Source organism: Caretta caretta, chromosome 1 (assembly GCF_965140235.1).
Source record: "Caretta caretta isolate rCarCar2 chromosome 1, rCarCar1.hap1, whole genome shotgun sequence".
NCBI lineage: Eukaryota > Metazoa > Chordata > Testudines > Cheloniidae > Caretta > Caretta caretta.
The window spans coordinates 211,506,274-211,525,658 of record NC_134206.1 but is presented as its reverse complement, the minus strand read 5'-3'; the positions used below and the strand labels follow the sequence as shown (position 1 = coordinate 211,525,658).

At 46.2% G+C, this 19,385-nt stretch overlaps 1 protein-coding gene across 8 annotated transcripts in view; it reads left to right on the top strand.

Moving 5' to 3' along the window:
* Positions 1 to 19,385, top strand: part of VAMP1 (vesicle associated membrane protein 1) — a 112,724-nt gene that overhangs the window by 45,656 nt on the left and 47,683 nt on the right. The window contains exon 5 of one of the 8 annotated variants that reach the window (XM_048820230.2): positions 2,086 to 5,058. The exons of 6 other annotated variants lie outside the window; for them this stretch is intronic. In XM_048820230.2, coding sequence (XP_048676187.1) covers positions 2,086 to 2,213 — 128 coding nt within the window. In that variant the 3' untranslated portion in view covers positions 2,214 to 5,058. One more of the 8 variants, XM_075119535.1, reaches the window with a different exon arrangement.

Here is a 19,385-nt window from a genome sequence, read left to right as displayed (position 1 = left end):
GATCTCCCCAGTTACCAATTTCCAGGCCATTCCAGGGGTCTGGGCTCCTAGCCTGTCCCTTTAGAGCTCTCAACCATCGTCAGTGCTCTTCAACCCCAGGAGGACGTAACCTGTGGGAGCTAGCAGCATTGAAGGAGGGACTCTTAAGCCCCAGGAACCCAACAATGCCTGTCATTCAACAAAGGACTGTGAGGCAGTAGTATTCTAATAAACATCCTAGCTGAGACTAGAGCATTGTGCTAGGCACTGTAAAAACACTTAAGAAGTACTTGAAGAGATTACACGCTAAAGTAGAAAAGGCAGAATTATTATTCCCATTTTGCAGATGGAGAATTGAGGCACAGAGAGATTAAATCTGTGCCTAAGGTCACACAGGGAGTTTGTAGCAGCCCTAGGACCTAATCTAAATCCTAATGCAATGTTTTAACCACAAAAACATCTTTCCTCTCAAAAATCATTGCCTTCTAGTCCCAGCGCTGGGAAGGGATTGGCATTTACTGGGCTATCAGCAAGGAGATTTGGAGTTCAGACTCCCAGGCTATGTCTACACTGCGTGCCTTATAGTGACACAGCTGTGCTGCTACAACCATGTCTCTGTAAAGTACGCAGTGTAGTCGCTAGAACGAGGAGTACTTGTGGCACCTTAGAGACTAACAAATGTATTTGAGCATAAGCTTTCGTGGGCTAAAGCCCACTTCATCAGATGCATGCAGTGGAAAATACAGTAGGAAGAGATATATATATACAGAGAACATGAAAAAATGGGGGTTGCCATACCAACTCTTAACGAGACCAATCAATTAAGGTGGGCTATCATCAATTGATTGGTCTTGTTAAGAGTTGGTATGGCAACCCCCATTTTTTCATGTTCATAGAATCATAGAATCATAGAATATAAGGGTTGGAAGGGACCCCAGAAGGTCATCTAGTCCAACCCCCTGCTCGAAGCAGGACCAATTCCCAGTTAAATCATCCCAGCCAGGGCTTTGTCAAGCCTGACCTTAAAAACCTCTAAGGAAGGAGATTCTACCACCTCCCTAGGTAACGCATTCCAGTGTTTCACCACCCTCTTAGTGAAAAAGTTTTTCCTAATATCCAATCTAAACCTCCCCCACTGCAACTTGAGACCATTACTCCTCGTTCTGTCATCTGCTACCATTGAGAACAGTCTAGAGCCATCCTCTTTGGAACCCCCTTTCAGGTAGTTGAAAGCAGCTATCAAATCCCCCCTCATTCTTCTCTTCTGCAGGCTAAAGAATCCCAGCTCCCTCAGCCTCTCCTCATAACTCATGTGTTCCAGACCCCTATGTTCTCTGTATATATATATATATGTATCTTCCTACTGTATTTTCCACCACATGCATCTGATGAAGTGAGCTTTAGCCCACAAAGGCTTATGATTCATTTGTTAGTCTCTAAGGTGCCACAGGTACTCCTTGTTCTTTCTGCTGATACAGACTAACATGGCTACCACTCTGAAACTCGTCACAGTATAGCCACTGTTTGTCATCAGGAGAGAGCTCTCCCACCAACAAAATAAAACCACCCTCAACGAGGGGCGGTAGCATCTCCTGCTGACAAAGCACTGTCTATACTGGCGCTTTTCATTGGTAAAACTTTTGTTAGGCAGGGGTGTGTTTTTTCACATGAAAAAGTTTTACCTATGAAAGTGCAGTGTAGACATAGCCCTAGATACTATTTGCAGCTCTGAAAGTTTTTTCAGTATATTCCAAGGTGTGAATTTAAACTTATGTAGTTATGTTGGTATAACTCTTGGTGTTGACACTGTTATTCTGCTGCCTGTTTTTCAATTTAGTTTTTGTTATTTGGGAAGGATTAAAGCTATATTGGAAAACGTCGCTCATACACCATGAGTGTGTCCACTCCAGGGAAAGGCAATGGGAGCACTACATCTGTATAACTATATTGGTATAATCAGTAAACCTTTCACATATAGACAAGCCTTAACTCACTGTGGCTTTGATCAAGTCCCTCACTCTCCTTGTATCTCAGTTTCCCATCTATCTAATCCTCTCTTCCCAGGAAGCTGTGAGGGTTAACGAGTTACTGTGTGTGTCTCACTAGGAGTGCTGTCACTAGGAGGACTGGGAATAATAATGGTCATCGCAAAGCTCACCAGGTTTTGGGATACAAAAAATTATTCGTGCAGGAAACTTCAAGTACTATGGAATTCCTTCCTTGAGTGTAAATAACTTTCTATAATCCCGGTTTAATGATTCTGTATTTCTGATGTATTCCACTTTTATTCCAACAACAAGAGTGAAGGGACATCAAATTTGTGTTGAAAGGAGGTTGTTTTGGAATGATAATGAGTAGTGTCCCTTAACGCTACTCACCCACTTGCTGAAGTGAAGAAACAGATTGACAGAGCCAGAAGAGTACCCAGAAGTCACCTACTACAGGACAGGCCCAACAAAGGAAGTAACAGAATGCCACTAGCCATCACCTTCAGCCCCCAACTAAAACCTCTCCAGCACATCATTAAGGATCTACAACCTATCCTGAAGGACGATCCCTCACTCTCACAGATCTTGGGAGACAGGCCAGTCCTTGCTTACAGACAGCTCCCCAACCTGAAGCAAATACTCACCAGCAACTACATACCACACAACAAAAACACTAACCCAGGAACCTATCTTTGCAACAAAGCCCGTTGCCAACTCTGTCCACATATCTGTTCAAGGGACACCATCATAGGACCTAACCACATCAGCCACGTCATCAGGGGCTCGTTCACCTGCACATCTACCAATGTGATATATGTCATCATATGCCAGCAACGCCCCTTTGCCATGTACATTGGCCAAACCGGACAGTCTCTATGTAAAAGAATAAATGGACACAAATCAGACGTCAAGAATTATAACATTCAAAAACCAGTTGGAGAACACTTCAGCCTCCATGGACACTCAATTACAGACCTAAAAGTTGCAATTATTCAACAAAAACACTTCAAAAACAGACACCAATGAGAAACTGCAGAACTGGAATTAATTTGCAAACTGGACACCATTAAATTAGGCTTGGATAAAGACTGGGAGTGGATGAATCATAGAATCATAGAATCATAGAATATCAGGGTTGGAAGGGACCCCAGAAGGTCATCTAGTCCAACCCCCTGCTCGAAGCAGGACCAATCCCCAATTAAATCATCCCAGCCAGGGCTTTGTCAAGCCTGACCTTAAAAACCTCTAAGGAAGGAGATTCTACCACCTCCCTAGGTAACGCATTCCAGTGTTTCACCACCCTCATAGTGAAAAAGTTTTTCCTAATATCCAATCTAAACCTCCCCCACTGCAACTTGAGACCATTACTCCTCGTTCTGTCATCTGCTACCATTGAGAACAGTCTAGAGCCATCCTCTTTGGAACCCCCTTTCAGGTAGTTGAAAGCAGCTATCAAATCCCCCCTCATTCTTCTCTTCTGCAGACTAAACAATCCCAGCTCCCTTAGCCTCTCCTCATAAGTCATGTGTTCTAGACCCCTAATCATTTTTGTTGCCCTTCGCTGGACTCTCTCCAATTTATCCACATCCTTCTTGTAGTGTGGGGCCCAAAACTGGACACAGTACTCCAGATGAGGCCTCACCAATGTCGAATAGAGGGGAACGATCACGTCCCTCGATCTGTTCGCTATGCCCCTACTTATACATCCCAAAATGCCATTGGCCTTCTTGGCAACAAGGGCACACTGCTGACTCATATCCAGCTTCTCATCCACTGTCATCCCTAGGTCCTTTTCCGCAGAACTGCTGCCTAGCCATTCGGCCCCTACTCTGTAGCGGTGCATTGGATTCTTCCGTCCTAAGTGCAGGACCCTGCACTTATCCTTATTGAACCTCATCAGATTTCTTTTGGCCCAATCCTCCAATTTGTCTAGGTCCCTCTGTATCCTATCCCTCCCCTCCAGCGTATCTACCACTCCTCCCAGTTTAGTATCATCCGCAAATTTGCTGAGAGTGCAATCTACACCGTCCTCCAGATCATTTATGAAGATATTGAACAAAACCGGCCCCAGGACCGACCCCTGGGGCACTCCACTTGACACCGGCTGCCAACTAGACATGGAGCCATTGATCACCACCCGTTGAGCCCGACAATCTAGCCAGCTTTCTACCCACCTTATAGTGCATTCATCCAGCCCATACTTCCTTAACTTGCTGACAAGAATACTGTGGGAGACCGTGTCAAAAGCTTTGCTAAAGTCAAGAAACAATACATCCACTGCTTTCCCTTCATACACAGAACCAGTAATCTGATCATAAAAGGCAATTAAATTAGTCAGGCATGACCTTCCCTTGGTGAATCCATGCTGGCTGTTCCTGATCACTTTCCTCTCATGCAAGTGCTTCAGGATTGATTCTTTGAGGACCTGCTCCATGATTTTTCCAGGGACTGAGGTGAGGCTGACTGGCCTGTAGTTCCCAGGATCCTCCTTCTTCCCTTTTTTAAAGATTGGCACTACATTAGCCTTTTTCCAGTCATCCGGGACTTCCCCCATTCGCCACGAGTTTTCAAAGATAATGGCCAATGGCTCTGCAATCACAGCCGCCAATTTCTTCAGCACTCTCGGATGCAACTCGTCCGGCCCCATGGACTTGTGCATGTCCAGCTTTTCTAAATAGTCCCTAACCACCTCTATCTCCACAGAGGGCTGGCCATCTCTTCCCCATTTTGTGATGCCCAGCGTAGCAGTCTGGGAGCTGACCTTGTTAGTGAAGAGGATGAGTCATTACACAAACAAAAAACTATTTCCCCATGCTAATTTTCTCCCTACTGTTACTCACACCTTCTTGTCAACTGTTTGAAATGGGCCATGCTGATTGTCACTACAAAAGTTTTTTTTTCTCCTGCTGATAATAGCCCACCTTAATTGATTACTCTCGTTAGAGCTGGTATGGCCAGCCCCATTTTTTCATGTTCTCTGTATATATATATATCTTCCTACTGTATTTTCCACTGCATGCATCTGATGAAGTGGGTTTTAGCCCACAAAAGCTTATGCTCAATAAATTTGTTAGTCTTTAAGGTGCCACAAGTACTCCTCATTCTTTTTCCTTGAAATGAAGGACACTTAAGAGGTATGACGGTAAGGGCTGGGCTTTTGTGTACTTAGTGCTGCTGAAAGGTGTTGGCTTGACAATGCTGGTAAATGAAATCCTCTGTTAATCTATAGGGAAGCAGCAGGGTATGACTTCCTTTAGAGGGAAAAAGGGATAGTTCAGCCTCCATTATCTGTGCAGTTCTTGGCCTTGATGATGAGTCTGCCAAAATCATCTCATGTGGGGCAACCTAACATCTTTTAGATTAAATGCTTCAAACCTTCATTTACAGAGTTGAGGTTATCCAGTGATGCCTTTGAAAACCAGGAAATAGCTAAGGCAGTGTAAACTTAAACTTCTGAAAACCAGGAAATACATAGATAGTGTCTTCTATGATAGCAAGGTACTGGACCCACAATGACCCAGAAAGTCCCTTCCAGTTTTGTATTCCTGTGTTACACACTGGTGCAACCTTAACTCCGTCCTTCTGGAGCTGGCAATAGCCAATGGGAATTCTCTGCGTGCACTCCAGCTACATTCTCTGAGTTAGCTCTCGCTGTATATAATGGAGGGATTCATTGGATTAGCTTGGCAGTGCTATGATAGTGTTATGAGGATATCTGTGGGGGGCTCCTGCTCCCGTGGTGGGGGGTTCTGAGTCCTCCCCAGGGGTATGTGATCAAAGGAAAGAGGTGCAAGTGTACCTTGAGAGATTCAGACTGCTTCATTTCAGCACTGTGTTGTATAGGTTGTCGCAGTAGCCATTCACGGGGTTCTTCTTGCCATGGGGATTGTCAGCAGTGAGGTGGGATATGAGAGTGGAGTGTCAGAGAGCTTATTGATGTGACTGAAAATAGAGTAATAGATGGAATTGTGTCCATAGGGTGAAGGGGTTGTAAAATTTAGCAAGTAGGGGGTTATTTCTATGGAGTGGGCTCAGAGTTTGAGAGTACAGCAGGTTTAGGTAGCTCCTGCACAGTAAATAAAATTTTTACCTTAGCAGAGAAAAATCATATATTCTGTCATACAGTGGTCATGTGCCCTGAGTGTTCTGCACTTCTGCAAGGTCAGAGTGCTAGTATGTGTTTTGTGGGCATTTTGGGGCAGTGCTCAGAAAGGGCAGAGTTAAGGTTGTGTTGGCATTTACCTTAACTCTGTGTTTCTTAGTTTTCAGCAGTTTGTTTATATTACCATAATTCTTTATTTCCTGGTTTTCAGAGGCTTAGGTTTAGCCACTATCCATGTTCTGGAAGGGCATGAGGCACCACTTATCTCTGTGTTGTTGAAGTTTTGGGGAATTTATTTTCCTTGGTTTAAAAAGAAATATTTCTCAGCACCCCTGTGTACCAGAGCCCAGTTCTACCTCTGGATCATTGGCAATGATTATGCTCGCTACAGAATTCACTGGCTGCACATAGGTCCCTTCACTGTCTCTGCATCATTTCCTTGTCTCCTTTCTTTCTGCTGGTCCAGCACAGCCTGGTTCTCCCTCCTCAGTCATGGATGGAGAGGCAGAAATCAACTGGGCTCTGTTGGTTGAGGCGCTCAGGAGTGGATGCAGGAACAGTGTAGAGACTAGCATAAAGTTAGGAAGGATCTTTTTAAAAAGAGAAATTGGGGGATGAGGACATGAGAGGAAGGGTGATCCAGTGGTTAGGACTTAGGAGATCTAGGTTCAATTTCCTGCTCCATAACTGATCTCCTGTGTGACCTTGGCCAAGTCCCCTAGTCTCTCCAAGAGGGTTATATCCAGAAACGTATGTAGGCACTTAATTTCTATTGATTTCAATGGAAGTTAGGAGCCTAAATACCCTTGTGGATCTGACCCCATGTCCCAGTTCCACATCTGAAAAAACAGGGGTAATAAATACTTCCCTACCTCACAGGAGCATTGTGAGCATAAATACACTGACACTCAGATCCAGATCCACAAAGGGATTTAGGCACTGCATCATTCAGTATGATGGCACCTAAAAAATCACAGTAACAACAGAGCAATACACAAAGCTTGAATTAAGCAGGTTGGATAAATAACTAGAGTCATGGGATCAGGGGCACTGCACCATAGTCTTTCACCTCCCAGGTGGGTGCCATAACCACTGGACTATAGAGTCATTCTCATTGTCCCAATGACTTTTAAAGTACTTATATACTGTAGAACAGCTTCAACAGGAGAGCTTGAGACCTCTCCATCTCAGAGTATCCTGTAGCTCAGTGGTTAGAACACGCTCTTGAGAAGTATGAGACACTTGCTCAAATCTTTCTCCATCCTTAGGCAGAGGAGGGAATTGAGCCTGGGTCTCCCACATAACAGGTGAGTGTGCTAACCACTGGGCTTTGTCACCTACCTGTTAGGCACATTCCATTCTAGAGAGCTGCATGTTTTCTTTAATAACATTTTTAATATTGTTTCCTCAAAGGGGCAGTGGGTGCCATGCACTAGCTGAACTAAATGTTGAGTGACTGAGATCAGTTGGGGGAGGTTTGAGTCAAGGTTTGAGCCCCAGGGATGTGCAAAAAAGTAACACTGTTGATTTTGTAAAATGCTAAGGTTTTTTTCAGGAAGCTGTATCTTAGGAACCCCGTGCTCAAATGACTCCAAATTTGGAACACTAACCTGACCCCTTACCCCATAAAGCACAACAAATTTCAAAATATTCTAAGCATGCAGCTTGTACAGCACTTAGAGAAGTTGCTCTTTAAACAGAAAGGGCTTCTCAACCTGAACCAAAGTAGATTTGGCACTCTATTGTAATGGGAACACTTTTAATTCCAGTTTTGCTGGACTGGATTCAAACTGATGACCAGCTGGTGAACGTTTCAGTAGCTCATAACCAATGCACTGAGACATCCAGTTCCTTGCATCCAGAAATTAAGCTTCCTTTCTGGAAGGATGTTTATTTAATCAAGTTCTGACTTGATTGAAGTTTACCCAGCCATTTTCCAGTCTCTGGACATGAAGGTCTTGTCTTCACTGCAAAGATAACTTGAGTTCTCACTCCAGTGTTGTCCCTAACCCGAGTCTCATCTACACGTGCAACCATCTCACTTAAGGGTGATGGTGCTTTTCACTTGAAATGGCAGGGCTGGGTAGGCTAAAGCTCAGGTGTTGCTAAAACTCAAGCAGTTAACATGACCACTCTGCAATGTGGATGTCGGCTAACACCACTGGAGTGCTCTTAGTCTTCCGGTGCCTTCCCACATTTCCCCCTGGGCCACATTTTCTTGCTGTCTACATACTAGCCAAAGTTACCTATTAATTCACATAGCACAGTTTAGTATTTGACTCCACATTCCTACGTGGGTTACAGACTGCAATAGCACTCTGTTGCAGGGTGACTGGCCCCTTTAAGAGGGAGGGAGGTGTCCAGTGCACCTGTGATTCATCAGCTGCTGCCAGATTGGGCTTGAGTTGAAAGAGAGCATCTGGGCCCTAGAGGGGAGGAGACTGAGTGAAGTGGAAAAGGGCTCAGGGCTAAAAGACCAGTAGAGGAGCTAGCTTGCTGATCTTCCTGAGCTGAAGAGCAAATGCTGGGAGGCTGAAAGGGGCTGACTTGTTGGAATGTGTGTTTGATAGAGGAGTCATGAGTAGGGCTACACGTTTGTCTTGGAGGTTGCAGAAGTCACGAATTCCAAGACTTCCTGCAACTTCCTTGACTTCTGCAGCTGCCAGTGTGGCTGACTCCAGTGCCCCCCAAGCAGCTGGCTGCTCAGGCGTCCCTGGGGACAGCCACAACAGCCGCTGCTGGAGCGGCTCTGCAGCCTGCTGCTCGGGTGGCCCCGCAGCCAGCCACACCAGCTGCTGCTGGAGCTGCCCCAGCCCCGGGGCCAGCCATACCGGCCGCTGCTCAGGCAACCCTGGGCAGCTGGCCCTGGGGATCACCTGAGCAGTGGACCCAGGGGTGGCCGGCACAGTGGCTCCCCTACAGCTGTGGCTGGAGCAGCCACTGGTCCCCTGGGGCTCCCCCACTCCTCCGGCTGCTGGTGCTGTGGGCTCCCCTAACCCCCCACCCCGCCCCGCCCCCGCCCCGCTCCCCGCAGTCATACACTCATAGGACTAGGAAAGGACCTCGAGAGGTCATCTAGTTCAGTCCCCTGCACTCATGGCAGGACTAAGTATTATCTAGACAATCCCTGACAGTCCCTCACCTAAGATTCAATCAGGGGTATTTATAGGATAAGTCATGGACAGGTCACAGGCCGTGATTTTTTGTTTCTTGCCTTTGACCTGTCCATGACTTTTACTAAACATACCCATGATTAAATAGTAGCCTAAGTCATGAGACTGGTCACTCCCAGTTGGATGGCCTGGAGATTGAGGTCCTGGAACAAGGGCAGAAAGGAACTGGGAACAGAGTGCTGGTGGACTCGTGGCTGGATGACCTGGGAATGATGTCCCTGGATAGGGGACTGGAGAATTGCTGTAGTTGTATGTTTTACTGTGGGAACTGGGAGGATAATTTTACCATGAGGGTTCTACAGACTATTGTACATGTACATAAATAAATTATGCCCAGAGGTGGGACTTTTTATCAGATGGTGAGAAATACTGTGCTCTTTATGGCTGGATTGAGGGGAAACTGAGGCAGGTGCACTTGTCTTGTTGTGGCTTGCCCCAGGTTTGGGCCACCTTGTGATATACTCCTATTTTGGTATAGCACTATGCCCAGAAGAAAAGGCCTCCAGAAGGTCATTTTCCCAGCATGATGCCAGCTGGCCAGAGGTTGACACCTGGGTTTTGATGGATCTCTGGTGTGAGGCCAAGAACTATGTCGTCAGGACCATGTATGGGTTGTGCCCCCAGAAGTGCTAACCCTAGCTAGAAGCTGGGACTGAACAACAGGGGGAGGAGGGCACTTGATACATTTCCCTGTTCTGTGTACTCCTTTGAAGCATCTGGCACCGGTCACTGTCAGAAAACAGGATCTTGGGCTAGATGGACTATTGCTCTGACCCAGAATGGCCATTCTTATGTTCTTATCAAGCATGGGATGTGTCCCCAGAAGTCCTAGCCCCTCACATGAGTAACAGCACCCTGGACTTGAAAATGATTTTGTAGTGTGTCCACACTCAGGAGGTCCCATTCAAGTGAATTGTGCAATGGAGAGAAGCCCACAGTCAAAACTTCCTGCACACTGATCTCACTCTCCTTCAAACACACTCTGCAACCAAGCATACCATCCTAAGCTTGAAGAAACAGCCTGTGACACAGTGGCCTATTGGTGCCAACTGGCTCCCTGGAGTTCACTGTTCTTTACAAGCAACTCCTGTCTCAGACCTGATAAACCCATGACACCTAACATACCACTTTCATGGTATTTAACTATGAAGGGTAGCATGTGAGGCCTCTGCTGAAAGCTTGTAACTTATCAATACTCATAATCGTTGTGAGATGTGTGTACGGGTGATATTTAAGGGGTAATGCCACTATTTTGAAAATTATGCCCTTATGGTCTTGGAGGGAAAGTGAGTCACCAGGCAATAATACATAGGAGCTGGAACTAGGGGTGTGTGGGGTGCTGCAGCACCCCCTGGCTTGAAGTGGTTTCCACTATATACAGGGTTTACAGTTTGGTTCAATGACTCTCAGCACCCCCACTATACAAATTGTTCCAGCACCTCTGCAGTAATATGTCTTGGTGATGGCCCATCACGCAGAAGGGAGTTGTCACCCTGTCCCCTGCTTATGTAATGTAATTCTCAATTGTCTGCCTTTACACCAATCCAGAAAAGTCAATGGAAAACCATCAAAGACAAACTATAAACAGTGAAATCACTTGGGAAGTGAAAAGGAACAATATGATAGTGAGAGGATCACCCTGTCTGTGAATAAAGGTGACAGACTGATTCAGTTGATCACAGAGTGGAGAAAGACACTATGTAGCTATTCACTGCCTTGATGAGCGGGGTTGCTTCATGAAATTCAACTATTAACCAGGGACTGGAATGCTCCTAGCTGTGGAGATCCCCAGACTGTTTGTTTGCTGACAGGGTTCTGAAGTGCTTGAAGGCACCTAGGCTTGATCTACACTTACAACTTATATTGGCATAGCTATGTTGGTCAGAGTTGTGACCTCACTGACTGACATAGAGATGCCAACAAAACCCGCAGTGTAAACACAGCTACGCTGACAGAAGAATGCTTCTGTCAATATTGTGTAAGCCTGTAAGGGACATATACAACAGTTATGGCTTGAATAATTAATAACTACTGATTCTTTCTGGCCCTCAAAAATTGGAAAATATATCCACAGGAAACCTACTGACCACTATTCCTACCTACATGCCTCCAGCTTTCATCCACACCACACCACATGATCCATTGTCTACAGCCAAGCTCTACGATACAACCATATTTGCTCCAACCCTTCAGACAGAGACAAACACCTACAAGATCTCTATCAAGCATTCTTACAACTACAATACCCACCTGCTGAAGTGAAGAAACGGATTGACAGAGCCAGAAGAGTACCCAGAAGTTACCTGCTACAGGACAGGCCCAACAAAGAAAATAACAGAACGCCACTAGCCATCACCTTCAGCCCCCAACTAAAACCTCTCCAACGCATCATCAAGGATCTACAACTGATCCTGAAGGGAGACAGGCCAGTCCTTGCTTACAGACAGCCCCCCAACCTGAAGCAAATACTCACCAGCAACCACACACCACACAACAGAACCACTAACCCAGGAACCTATCCTTGCAACAAAGCCCGTTGCCAACTCTGTCCACATATCTATTCAAGGGACACCATCATAGGGCCTAATCACATCAGCCACCCTATCAGAGGCTCGTTCACCTGCACATTTACCAATGTGATATATGCCATCATGTGCCAGCAATGCCCCTCTGCCATGTACATTGGTCAGACTGGACAGTCTATATAAAAGAATAAATGGAGACAAATCAGACGTCAAGAATTATAACATTCAAAAACCAGTTGGAGAACACTTCAATCTCTTTGGTCACTCGATTACAAACCTAAAAGTTGCAATTCTTCAACAAAAAAACTTCAAAAACAGATTCCAACGAGAGATTGCTGAATTGGAATTAATTTGCAAACTGGACACCATTAACTTAGGCTTGAATAGAGACTGGGAGTGGATGGGTCATTACACAAAGTAAAACTATTTTCCCATGTTTATTCCCCCCCTCCACCCCTACTGTTCTTCAGACATGCTTGTCAACTGCTGGAAATGGCCCACCTTGATTATCACTACAAAAGGTTTCCGCCCCGCCCCGCTCTCCTGCTGGTAATAGCTCACCTTAAGTGATCATTCTGGTTACAGTGTGTATGGTAACACCCATTGTTTCATGTTCTCAATGTATATAAATCTCCCCACTGTATTTTCCACTGAATGCATCCAATGAAGTGAGCTGTAGCTCACGAAAGCTTATGCTCAAATAAATTTGTTAGTCTTTAACGTGCCACAAGTCCTCCTTTTCTTTTTGCGAATACAGACTAACACGGCTGCTACTCTGAAACATATCCACTGCTGTTTGTGCCAAAATAGGATCCACTCAGGAAGTCAAGATAATAAGAAAATGGGTCACATCATGTGAGACATTTTGTCTAAGGACCCAGAGATCAGCCAAGGTTGGGAGTTGCTCTCTCCAGTAATAGAAACTAAAATGGCTAAATGAGAGTATTGTTAATCACATCACGTACACAAGAATCTCTCATAATTTGCATATAGATAGACTCTCTTTTTCCCTCCCAGTCTAGCTAAAAAGAACTACAAGTTACCAAGGAAAGGTGACATCCAGCTTTGCTATGCAAACATTGCATAGTGTTCCTTGTGAGTGGATCAAGAGATGGGTGAGGAAGCTGCAAGTTAAGCGAATTAGAAAAGTAAGTTTGAAGGTCAAACTGGGCAAACTACCTGTTACACCAAGAAATCTAAACCACATGTTTTCACCCCAAATTGTAAGATATATATTGTTTTCCTTGTAAATCAAAAATACCGTGGATAATCTGTCTTTCATCTCAAATTAGAAGCTGCATATTTGTTTGCCTTGTGAGTCAGATCTACATCCTTCTGTATGTGAATACCGCTTGTTCTGTTGGAAGGCCTAAATAATGGGAAATGCTTATGTACAATCAATGAATGTATGGAGTACGTCCTCCAAATTTACAGGTTTCAGAGTAACAGCCGTGTTAGTCTGTATTCGCAAAAAGAAAAGGAGTACTTGTGGCACCTTAGAGACTAACCAATTTATTTGAGCATAAGCTTTCGTGAGCTACAGCTCAAGTGAGCTGTAGCTCACGAAAGCTTATGCTCAAATAAATTGGTTAGTCTCTAAGGTGCCACAAGTACTCCTCCAAATTTAGAAGATCATAAGAGATTTTATTGGTTTCATAACAAACAATTGTTGCACTCCAGAAGTAATAGGTATTTCCTGGTACAAGGAAGAAGGAATGTTGAAAGATATAAACCAGGGTGTAACTTTGAAATATGAAGAAAAATTACTTGAAACCAGTGATCCCAACTGATATTAGGGGCTAATAATGAAATACAGTCCTTGAAATGACTCTCATGAAAAAAGCCTCTGATAAGAAAAAGAACTGAAGATATTTGCTGTACACCACCTGCTGGATACCAATGGAAGCAGCAGACAAACAGAGCTGAAATCTGAACAATCACTTGGCACGTGTCCAGTAGAAATCAGAGGCTGGCCACTTACAATGAGACCTGAAATTAGGGTACTGTATATAAAACTGAGTTCACCATGTGCAACTGGAGAGCTGACTGTCACTGAACTTAACAAGAAAGCGCAACCTCCTAAGTGTGACAGATTCCTGGACCAGCCATGTGAAAAGGACTCTCCCCTATCCCAGTGTTAAGAGGATAAGAAGTGGTAAGATCTTATTTCAAATATTGTATTTCCCCTTCTATTATTTAATATAAATAACTATAGGTTCTTCTTTGAGTAGCGTCCCCATGGGTACTCCACTTCAAGTGCCCATGTGCCCTTGATGGGAGATTTTCAGTAGCAGCCCCCTACACATGTGCCATACACATCCTTGTACCCCTTATTGAGGTATATAGGGCTGCATGGGTAAGCTGTCCTCAGTTCCTTCTCAACCACCTTTGGCCTACACAACCTGCCTGCTTCACTTTTATCTAGTTGTAGTTTAGATTATCTTAGTTGTAATTAGTTTAGTGGATTTGTTTGTTTGTTCCTTCCCCTCTGAGGGATTGTTCTGGACTTTATTATCTAGGGTATGCTGGGATCCCCAGGCTTTAAGCATTGTCTTTCCTACCAGGAGCCATTTCCTGACGGACATTCTCAGTGTTTGCAGTGTTTGGGAGACACCCATGTACTGACCAAGTATAAGACCTGCTCCTCATTCAAGAGCAGATTTTGTAAAAACAGGGAAATAAAGTTCAAACTGTTGATGAGTGATCAAGCCCTACAACAGGCTTCCAAACCAGGCTCCAAGAAGCCCCTTGTACACTGGGCTGTGAGCACATTTAGTGCCCTGCCTGCATCAGGATCCTGGTCACTGAGACCCTTGAAGGATGGAATGGCTGGTACCCTGTCCACCTTCAGGTCACAGTCACTGAAAGCCTTGGGAGATGCAGCACCTATAGCCATACCCATGGTACCAAGAGCCCCGCGCATTAAGTCTGCGTGTACCAATAAAAGAAGCAGGAGTGTTAGATCTCCTTCCAAGAAGTCTTTGTCACTGACTGCGAAGAAGGTTCTGGAGACCTCAGGTCCCAAAGGGAATACTATCAAGGTTCTGAGTCAGTCCGGTACCGAGAAAATGTCTCAGGTTTCCTCTAAGAGCCAAACTTCTTCTAAATAAGACTCGGTACTGAAGAGCCCTTCTGCTTCAAGCACTCATGTCAATATGAGCAGAAATTCCTCTTCAAAAAGGTCGGCAGCATCAGATTAATCAGTAACCTCTGCACCTATATTGGTGCCCCGGATCACTACACTGGTACCATCCGAGTCAGTCTGGATGTACTTACTCAAAGCATTTAGTGTCTGCTGCACTGGCACATTCTGGATAGGTCCGTTCCTCGGTACCGACACAGCTCTCCACAGGATTGCAGCCAGCTTCCATTTACATGGCAGTACCGTTGGTGTTTCGATATTCAAAGGTTCTTGTTGTGTTGGATCAGCCAGAATCTCCATTACTAACTGGTACTGGACAGCTTTCCATACCAAAATCTTCTGGGTCACTGACTCTGAGTTTTTCACTGAGACCTCCTTCGACCCAGACGTCAGCCATCCAGGGTGAACACTTATCTTTCCCCGCAGAATATGTTGACAATGAGTCTTCTTATAGTATTGTGATTCAGGGGTCTCCTGTCTATTCTGCAGGACACCATTCTTCTACATATTCTCAGATAATGGAAGACAGGTAAATTTGTCCCCCAGCTATCTGGGATGACCAACAGCAGATGCCTCCTCCTTTGCCATCTGGGCTGTCCGCCCCCCCTTCCCCCCAGTGGCCTTATTGGGACCCCTGGGCCTTGCACCAGCCAACAGTTCCTGAAGGCGGTAAGCCATTCCTACAGAGAATATAGGAAGATCCATTATCACAAACCCTCATTCCCACCTCCCCAGCCACAGCTGGTAGCAGAGAGCTTTGAGGAATATGAGGCAAAGGCTCACTTCACACAAATATTTCTTTGTCATCACTGGGTGAGGCTGTAAATGCCTCCACTGCCTTTCATGGCAGATGACTTTAGACAATTCCAGGAGCTGATGACGCGCGTTGCTGATATAGTTCAAATCCTTTTAGAAAAGGCCCAGGACTCCTCGACATTTTACATACTTCAGCTTCTGCATGGGTGGCCATTCCTGTAAATGAGGCTTTACTAGAGCCTGCTAAGACCATTTGGCAGAGTCTAGCTAGGGGAGAGGTGGGCAAACTATGGCCCGCGGGACCATCCTGCTCGGCCCCTGAGCTCCTGGCTGGGGAGGCTAGCCCGGGCTCCTCCCCCTCTGTCCCCCCTCCCCCGGAGTCATGCCACCGCGCAGGCAGCGGGGCTGCGAGCTCCTGCCACTCTGAGTGGCATGGTAAGGGGGTGGTGGAGGTGCGCGCATGGGGCGGTAGGGGGGTTGGGTAGGGGGTCCCGGAGGGCAGTCAGGGGACAGGGAGCAGTTGGACAGGGTGGAGGTTCGGGGGGGGGTCAGGGAACGCGGGGGGGGTTGGATAGGGCTTGGGAGTCCTGGGGGGCCTGTTGGCGGGGTGGATAGGAGCCGGGGGGGGCAGCCAGGGGACAGGGAGCAGGGCAGGTTGGATAGGTCGGGGGCTCTGAGGGGGGAAGTCAGAGGGTGGGAAGTGGGAGGGGGTGGATAGGGGGCAGGGGCCAGGCTGTTTGGGGGGCACAGCCTTCCCTACCCGGCCCTCCATACTGTTTCACACCCCAATGTGGCCCTCAGGCCAAAAAGTTTGCCCACCCCTGAGCTAGGGCATCTCCTGCTTGAAAACATGCTGACAAAAAATATTATGGTCTGGCCAAGGATTTGGAGTTTTTATTTTCACACCTGTCACCCAATTCTCTGGTTGTAGAAGCAGCCAGAGTGTGGTAGACAGCACAGTACAAAACTTATCCCTTTCAGCAAGGACCAGAAGCGACTCAACCTCTTCAGTCTCAAGAGTTACTTCTCTGCAATGTTGCAATTCAGAATAGCAAACCACCAAGCAGTCAGGTCAAAGTATGACTATCTGAATTACAATAAATTCAGCACCTTTACTGAGCATTTGCCAGAGGAACACTGCAGACAATTTAAGGGCAATTCTTAGTGAGAACATCATTACAGGGCTCCTTAGATGCAGCCAATACTACAGTCTGGTCCATTTCCACTATGATCATGATGTGATGAGCATCTTGGCTCCAGCTGTCCAGCTTCCCAAGGGAAGTGCAGAGTGCTGTTGAGGACTTCTCTTTTGATGTCACAAGTTGTACCTTAGTCAAATGATGAGTCGCTTCACACTTTGAAGGATTCGAGGGCTACGCTTAGCTCCCTCGGGATTTATACCCCTGCGAATAAAAGAAAATTTAGCAGGTCTCAAACAGCTCAGAAATCTCACTTGTTCCATTTCTTGAATTTCCATAGGCTGCCTGAACCACTGGACAGGAGACCAAAATACTAATAAAGAAGTCAACAATTGTCACAGATACTTCATCCCAGCCATCCACATCATCTAAATCAGTGGTTTTCAAACTGTGGGTTGTGACCCAGTACTGGGTCGTGGAATGTAAGGCACTGGGTTGCAGCAGCTCTGGTCAGCATCGCCAACCAGGCTGTTCAAAGTCCTATTGGCGGTGCTGCCCGGCTAAGGCAGGCTAGTCCCTACCTGTTCCGACACCACACTGCACCCTGGAAGTGGCCAGCAGCAGGTCTGACTCCTAAGCGGAGCCAGCACTCCTGTCCGTGTGCTGTCTCCGCCCCGAGCACCGGCTCCGCACACCCATTTGCCAGGAACCAGCCAATGGGAGCTGGGGGTGGTGGTACCTGCGGGTGAGATCTGTGTGGAGCTCATTGTGCGCCTCAGCCGAGAAGTCAGACCTGCTGCTGCTGCTTCCGGGGAGCAGTGTGATCTGCGGTGCCAGGATAGGCAGGAAGCCTGCCTTAGCACCCCTACTGACTGGGAGCCGCCGGAGGTAAGCCCGCGCCCCAAACCCGCACCCCAAACCTCTGCCCCAGCCCTGAGCCCCCCAAACCCAGAGCCCCTTCCTGCACCCCAAACCCATCATCTCTGACCCCACCCCAGAGCCTGCACCCCCAACCCAGAGCCCTGACCCCCTCCCACACCCTAACCCTCTATCCCAGCCCTGAGCCCTCCCACACCCCAAACCCTTCATCCCCAGCTCTGTTGGGTCACGGACATCAACAATTTTCTTCAACTGGGTCACCAGAAAAAATGTTTGAAAATCACTGGTCTAAATGCCAGTCCTGATAGCTTTGTTGAGGGCTGAACCATCTGCTCCACAGGAATCTACTGATGCACTATCCCTCCAACCTCCCTTTGGATACTGTCTTTCCCATTTCCAACGGGCATGGGAGAGAATAGGCTCTGCCAAATGGGTTTTGGAGGTCATAACATCCAGTTATTCCATTCATTTCACTTCCATCCCTGCCTCTTACCCACTTTCTCGTCTCTTTTCAGGGACCCATCTCATGATCAGTTGCTGAGACAGGAAGTTGCCTCTCTTCTGCTTTTAGGGGGCATAGAACCAGTTCCAGTGCTCTGTGTATATATAAAGTCTGCTGCAGTTTCCACGGTATGCATCCGATGAAGTGAGCTGTAGCTCACGAAAGCTTATGCTCAAATAAATTGGTTAGTCTCTAAGGTGCCACAAGTACTCCTTTTCTTTTTGCGAATACAGACTAACACGGCTGTTACTCTGAAACCTGTCAAAAGGGAAAGGGTTTCTATCCCAAGTAATTTCTGGTCCCCAAAAAGAACAGAGGATGGAGACTAATATTAGATCTCAGATATCTAAGCAACTATGCGAAACAGCAGATATTCAGGCTGATGACCCTTGCAGCTATAATTCCCTCCCTAGGTTCTGGAGATTTGTTTGTGGCTCTCGCCGTTCAGGATGTGTATTTCTATGTCATAATTTTTCCTTCTTTACGAGAGATTGCTTTGTTTTACAGTTGACCACGATCACTTCCAGTACTGCGTGCTCCCTTTTGGCATCTCCTGTGCCCCAAGGATATTCTCACAGATCATGACTGTCATAGTTGCCCACCTATGTCAGCTAGGGATAATTGTCTTCCCTTATCTTGACAATTAGCTATTCAGAGGTCTATCTTACCAGAAGTCCTATTGGCAGTACAAGCAACAAGATCTCTGTTTCACAATTTAGGCCTCCAACTCAATCTCAAAAAGTTTGCTGTGACTCAAATTTCATAGGAACTTCTCTGGATGCTGTGACAGCCAAGGTTTACCTGCCTACAAGTAGGTTTGTGAGCCTAAGAAATCTAATTTTAAGGATTCAGATAAATCCTCAAATCTTGGCAAGAAACTGTCTTTGAGTGCTATGTCATAAGGCAGCTTGTATCTTAATAACCCAGCTCACCAGATTACATCTTCAGTTCTTCCAGGGAGATTCAGGACAGTTTTTAGGTACCAAACAAGCACAATCTGGAAAAGCAGGTGTCTGTTCCATGTGGAGTTCTGGAGTCATTCAGTCAGCAGAAGGACCCCTCCAGAATTTGTTCAAGCCCTTCCCACCATCACTATGAGTTCTGTCAAGGTGCACTTGGCAGCTATAACAGCTTTTCATTCACCTGTTGAAGGCTTTTCATTTTTTTCCCACCCCATAATGTCAAGATTCTTCAGAGGAC